The sequence below is a fragment of the Hippocampus guttulatus genome, chromosome 6 (genome assembly GCF_054856545.1).
Source record: "Hippocampus guttulatus isolate MCC_2025c chromosome 6, RoL_Hgut_1.0, whole genome shotgun sequence".
In the NCBI taxonomy this organism is placed as follows: Eukaryota; Metazoa; Chordata; class Actinopteri; order Syngnathiformes; family Syngnathidae; genus Hippocampus; species Hippocampus guttulatus.
Genome location: NC_141266.1, coordinates 20,261,587 through 20,268,008, shown reverse-complemented (window position 1 = coordinate 20,268,008; position 6,422 = coordinate 20,261,587). Strand labels below are relative to the sequence as shown.

At 41.3% G+C, this 6,422-nt stretch overlaps 1 protein-coding gene across 2 annotated transcripts; it reads left to right on the top strand.

Annotated features, from left to right (window-relative positions):
* The first annotated feature begins 2,911 nt into the window (after nt 1-2,911).
* Nucleotides 2,912-6,252, top strand: elp6 (elongator acetyltransferase complex subunit 6). Of its 2 annotated transcripts, none has more exons than XM_086114686.1 (7): nt 2,912-3,207; nt 3,733-3,811; nt 3,938-4,008; nt 4,903-5,009; nt 5,172-5,373; nt 5,435-5,602; nt 5,718-6,252. In XM_086114686.1, the coding sequence occupies exons 1-7, from the start codon at nt 3,154-3,156 to the stop codon at nt 5,838-5,840; spliced, it is 804 nt and encodes a 267-aa protein (XP_085970812.1). In that variant the 5' UTR covers nt 2,912-3,153; the 3' UTR covers nt 5,841-6,252. The 2 variants fall into 2 exon arrangements, with proteins under 2 accessions (XP_085970812.1, XP_085970810.1); XM_086114684.1 differs by having other exon boundaries at nt 2,913-3,207; nt 4,885-5,009.
* The last annotated feature ends 170 nt before the right edge of the window (nt 6,253-6,422 follow it).

The window sequence follows — 6,422 nt, the reverse complement described above, 5'->3', positions numbered from 1 at the left end:
ACACACACACACTTATAGGCAATCGATTTCACATCATATTTAGTGCACTGGTGTGTCCACCTGCATACACACCCGAGGCCGACGTGCCTTGTGCATGATGTCTTGTGGACATGAGAGAAATGAAAGAGTTAAAACACGCTATTGTCGCTGCTGATTCCCAGGGTGCTGCTAGTGGGGGTTAGAGGGAGATGGTGGGCAGTTTTTTTTTGGGGGGGGGGGACTGGTGACTGGCGGGCGAGGTTCCCTTGTGTCCCCTCAGATAAATAAAGAAGGGGATGGGGGGTCTAGATGGGGGTGCGTAAGTAACACTTTAGTCTAAAGAAGAAGAAAAGGCTTTTGTAGCGCGAAGGAAACAAACACAACAGTTAATCTCACACACACACACACACACACACACACAGAGGATGTGAGTTGAAACAAGTGAAGCAAAGTAGTCCTGCTGCCATGGCAACAAGTGGGCATCACATGACCAACAGAGCACAACAGGCAGGGTGGGGGAGTGTCTGTCTGGGACACACGAATACCCCCCCCCCCCCCACACACACACACAATCAGAGATTTTGAAGCAAACTTTTTTTTCATGTATTTGAAGAGTATTCAGTTAAATGTAAACTGGACTTGTATGACTTGCAGGTGGCACTACTGGAAGGGAGTCACTGTAATTAACAGCAAAAAAAGAGGTGAAAGTGTTCCCCTTCTAAACTCCCCACAGGGCAGTGAAAATATAAAGTATGCCTGTGAGTATTGTGGTATGCTAGATTTGTATGTGTTGGTGCTCCATGTGAGTTAAAAGTAACAGTTTTGGGAAGTTTTATAATTACCTTAACACCTATGCTCATTTACATTTGCTATGCTGTTTCACTTCTATGTTAGCATAGAGCTAGCAGACTTTTGTTAGATTAAGTTATGTAGTTTGCTTGACCTCTATAACTTAATTATTTGAATATAAAATGTTTGATGCTCTTCTTTTGCAAATTCTGTTTGTATGTGTTGCTGCACCTTTTTTATTAGGATGAGCTACTTGAGATCCAAAATACTGAGATGTTGAGAAACTAAAATGATGAGACGATGAGACACTGACAAGATGAGATACTCATTAAAAAATATCCCAGGAACCGAGCACAGAGCCTGAGTCAGCAATAATGACACGCGCACGTGTGTGTGTGTGTGTGTGTGTGTGTGTGTGTGTGTGTGTGTGTGTGTGTGTGTGTGTGTGTGCGATTGCATATCGTGCACACGTACATACATGACTTATGAATCGATTTATGCCAGCCAACATGGTCCATGTGAGTGTGCGAGTGTGTGCATGATATGCAGTGAGAAGTGCACCCTGCACACCAACATGCATGACTTATGCATGCCTGCACAGTACATGTTTGTGTGTGCGTGCATGTGCGTATAGGTGTGTGAGTGCGTACACTGCACGCGCGCATGCATCACTTATGCATCCATGCACGCATGCGTGTATGAGTGTGCGTGTGTGTGTGTGTGGTCGCTAACCAATCACAATGCTTCCTCATACATGCGGACAACATCATTCCACCACATTGTCAGCCAATCAGGAGCTGTCTAAATCCCGGCAGAACAAAGATGTAAAATAAACATTCTCAAAATGACATTACAATAGATGTCATGTTTTTTTAAGTCAATTTAGCTTTGCTAAAGCACCATACAAACCATTCAGAAATACAACCTGAAATTTTGATTTTAGTTTGGAATTGCCCCAATGAACCAACCTGCAAAACATTGCTCCTCAGTCCTCACAGTTACAAAGCTGCTCCACAAATGAAATCATCGATGAGCAAAACTCCTCCAGGAAAAATAAGTTACTTCAAGTCTTTTAGGTTCGCATTTTTGATCCACGTTACATGCATAAAGCTTGACCTGTTTGAGGCATGTGAGAGCCCAACACTGCTCCCTGCTGACTCTGCATTGCTTGTGCACATTGGATGCCATTTCGCTCTCTATTTGTAGAGTGTAATGCATGATCTATCATGCCTGTCATCTTATTTATCTGCTAATAAAAAAATTAAAAAACACGCCAAATACAGCTGCTGTTTTAGTATTACAGCGGTCTACAAACACCGCAAAGATCTTTACTCATACAGATGCAACGGTCTTCATTCACCTCCAAGGACAAAGATTTGTTTTACGTGATGTGTTTTTGAAGTGTGTTTATTTTGTTTCATTTCGAATATATACCATACATACAGAAGCCACGAAAAGTGAGTACAGTATTTGTAATACTTAAGACAGGGCTGTCAAACTCATTTGACATTGTGGGCCGCATACGGCCTCGGAAGATGTCAAGTGGGCCGGACCATTAAAATGATACCATACTCTGCTATAAATAACCAAAATATCATCTCTTTCCTTTGTTTTTGGGATAGTGAAGCATAAGAACATTAGGAAAATGTCGACATTTAATGAATGTATCTTTTACAAAACGTTTCATGAAGCACCTTAGATTTCCTTAGACAAATGTGCAATTTACTTTGATCATTCACATATATGCATTGCAACTGATCCCACTGATTGTACAAAGGCCCAAAACTTTAACAAGTGATTGGTATTGAAAAATATAGTCATGCATTTTAAGATGAAACGAGATTTATAAAGAAAGGAATTTTTGAACCATTTACACATGCGCATATAAAATCTAAATGTAATCCCTGCCAGCACTTTACAAACTAAAGAGAAAAAGGTCTGCCCCCTATCGGATAATCCATTAATTACATTTATTAAAAATATTCATTCTGTGACTTTTATGCATTTTTTTCTACATTTAAATTACCCTGCGGGCCTGATCAAACCTCCTCGGGGGCCGTTCCCGCCCGCGGGCCGTTTGTTAGACACCTCTAATTTAAGAGAATAAAGCAGCTAATATATAATAACCAGAGTGAGCCATCATGTACTAGATTTGGATCTTTGGTTGAACGCCGCTACCTCGAGTTAGCTTATCAGTCAGCATCGCGAGGCTGCTGCTTCTTGAATTCTTTGATCATGTTGAATTTTTCAATGAAACACTGATGGCCAGATGAAGTCTTGATGATTAGTAGTATTGACAACCGTACTGGTGTGAGATTTAAGCTAGTTTTGTGTGTTCGTGACATGTAGCTCATGCTGGGTGGTTAGCTGCTAGTTTGGCTAACGATGTTTGCGGAGCTCAACAGCATCTTGAACGTCAGCCCGGAACACTTCAGCACGGTAAGTGGCTAAAGTGGCAGCAAGTCGCATTTGTGTAAGTCGTCAAGTCTTAAACTTTAAGTTTTAAGCAATTCCCAGGTTACTCTGGCAAAAATCAAACGAGTCATAGATGTACAGTTAGAAGCACAGGCGGGGAGTACCCCTCCCTATTAATTTACAATAATATGGCTCCTGTAAAAATCACATGGAGCCTTCTAAATAATTACTTGAGTCAGTATCAAGTGAACAAAACAAAAACATTGTTGAGTAACTTCTGTTTTTTTTCTAATTTCTTCAATCAGATCATGAACGTGAAATAAACAACAGCATAAAATAGGAACGTAGTTATAGATTGACCTAACATTTGAGATTTTGTATCGTGCCATCACGATCAAGCGCACCACGTTTCATGAACTTCTAAAATTACGGACTTAGAGTAAGTCGGACTCTTCGTTCAAACACGTTGCTTCCGGCTCAATGCGCATCATGTTTGTATTGATTATGAATGAAGGCTGCTCACACATGTTCTTGTTTTGTTGTCATCAGGGAGAGTTTGTGCTGCTGTCGGACAGGCAAACTGATGCTTCTTTTCTCCTGCACCACTTCCTCGGATTCTACCTCAGAGGTGATCGCGACACATATCGTACACGTGAATGATATGATGTGACGTGATGTGATGTCATGACAAACACGTGAATAATAAGCCTCGCTGATAATACACTAAAGTGTCAAATGTCGTGTCTTGTTCCAGCTGGCTGTCAAGTGTGCTTCGTGGCTCTGGCGCAGTCGTTCAGTCACTACAGTGCAGTTAGCCAAAGACTGGTACATCACACACCACAACACGTTTGTTTAAAAAAAAAAGAAATTAATTACCATTTAATCAAAACATGATACAAGGACACACGTACTGATGAGACATCCAGGTAGCGAACACTGCTCAACATTAAGTGAACTAATTGGGATATTACTGTTTCACGGGAACGTGCAACTTAGATTTAATGTGACCGTTAATTAAAACATATATACAAGAAGGAGCAGAAAACGTCAACACACTTAAATGATAATCCTTAATGACCTCACGAAGGAAAAAGTTTAGTATAGCGTGCCGCATAGTACACCGGGAACCAAAGAGCGACTGAAAACACAAACAACAGTATTTTGTTTTTCTTCACATGAACCGTTGACAGTTCGTTTACAGTGCATGAGGTTCTCCATCCCTGGTCTAGATTACACCCACTACAACTGTTTCTTTAAAACAACTGTGGTCTCTTTGGAAAAAGGCATTCATGAAAGCCCAGCACTCATTTGGATCCTTATATGCAAATAAAAAAAAGGGACAGACATGGTCCATTTGTCAGTTTGGACCATTTAGGTTCCTTTTCTAACCATAAACAGTATTTATGTGTACCGAGAGGTTTAGTCATGAACCCTGAAGGGTACATCACAAAAAGTTGAACCACGTACCCACAGCTATGGGACTATTCATATGTCATAAATCATATAATGTTAGCTATGTCATAATCTTATATGTCAAAAAGAGAAAGTGTTTGTTGAAAGATAATACGATTGACTTTTGATGGACTTATGATTTCACCATATGATCATTATCGTGCTAAATTATTTCAAATGTGCCAGCCAAAAAGATGCTCTTCATGTGATGCAGAAAGAAAGCTAATATCTTGTCTCCTGTTTGTTGAGGGTGTGAATTTGTCTCAGGCCAAGGAGAAAGGTCAGCTGGTTTTCCTTGAAGGACTCCAAGAATCCTTGTCCATCCTCAATCCGCACGATGCTAGAACAGGAAGTGAGGCCATGGATTTCCTCAGGTGAAACCTCCTCCGTTTTTTTCCCCCCGCCCGAGTCACATTTGCTTCGCTCATTGAAAACGTACTCTCCAAAAGTATTGGAACGTGCTTAATTTACATTATTGTGAAGAACATGTTTGACTTGACTAAAGTGTCTTTTATTTGATCTCTCATTTTGTTCAGGAATCCCGGGGCAGGCCTGCAATGTCTCTTCCAGTTTGTTTCCTCCAGTGTCAATCATTCCAGGGGCGCAGAGGACGGTGGGCGCGGGCCCCCCGTGCTGTTGGTGGATGACCTGAGCATGCTCCTGAGTCTCGGCGTCGGCGTGGATGCCGTGCTGGATTTCAGCCATTACTGCCGCGCCGCCATCTGCTCACAACTGAAGGTGAGCTGATGCCTCCGAGGAGAAGATTCCAGATGCCATCTTGACTTGACTTTGGCGGCAGGGCAATGTGGTGATGCTGCTGCGGTGTGACGGAGAAGATGACGACGACGACGATGTTGGAAGTGATGATGGTTCGGAGAGGCTGCTGAGGGGTTTGACTCACCAGTGTAGCCTCGCTCTTCATGTGCAAAGTCTCCCGACGGGATATTGCAGGGACATTCACGGTCAGGTGAGCAGTCAAGTGGTCCAGTTAAAAAATCTGCAAGTATTTAATTAACCGCCCTCACACACTCCTCCGAAAAAAAAAACTGAATAGGAAATAATAGGTTTGCGTGCCTGTTCAGGTGGAAATGTGCGACAGGAGGAGACAAGCCGGCGGTCAACAGAGGAAAATGACTTTTCAGTTCAAAGTCCACGACAAAGGGGCTTCGTTCTTCGCTCCGGGGACTTCCAGCGCTGTTCTCTAAACCCGGGCACGTCGAGGCATTCCTCATGAGGGATTGGCAAAGATGACGGATGACACCTTGCACAGAAACAGACGGCAAATACAGAAGCAATTGATGGTTGTGAGTGCGCTTCTGGATGCTCCTTCTTTTAGGAGAATATTTTTTAAAAGTTATCAAAACCTTTTGAAGGTGACAGTCTTTTTTTTTAACTTGAGAATTTTTCATATCATGCTTTTTTTTTTACTTAGTTAACAAAGTTAAATGGGTACTATTTTAAAAAATGTTTTTCCACAATTTTCTGTGCTCCTAAAGTACGGAGTGCATTAATTGATTAATTGTTAAGCATAATCACCAAAATTAATTGATTAAATCCTGAAATATTTCATTTTGTGTGTAATGAATCTACTTGAATTAATAAACAATACTGACTTAAGTTTGCACGATATCTTAATTTCCGTGGGGGAAAAAAACAAAAAATTAAATACAAATGTACTGTATTTAGAGACATTTTTAATTCTTATTTTTTAAAAAGATCTTTAACAAAGTTGTAGTGACAGAGTTTGGCCATATGGAGGTCGCTGTGGTCATCAACGGTCTTGTCGT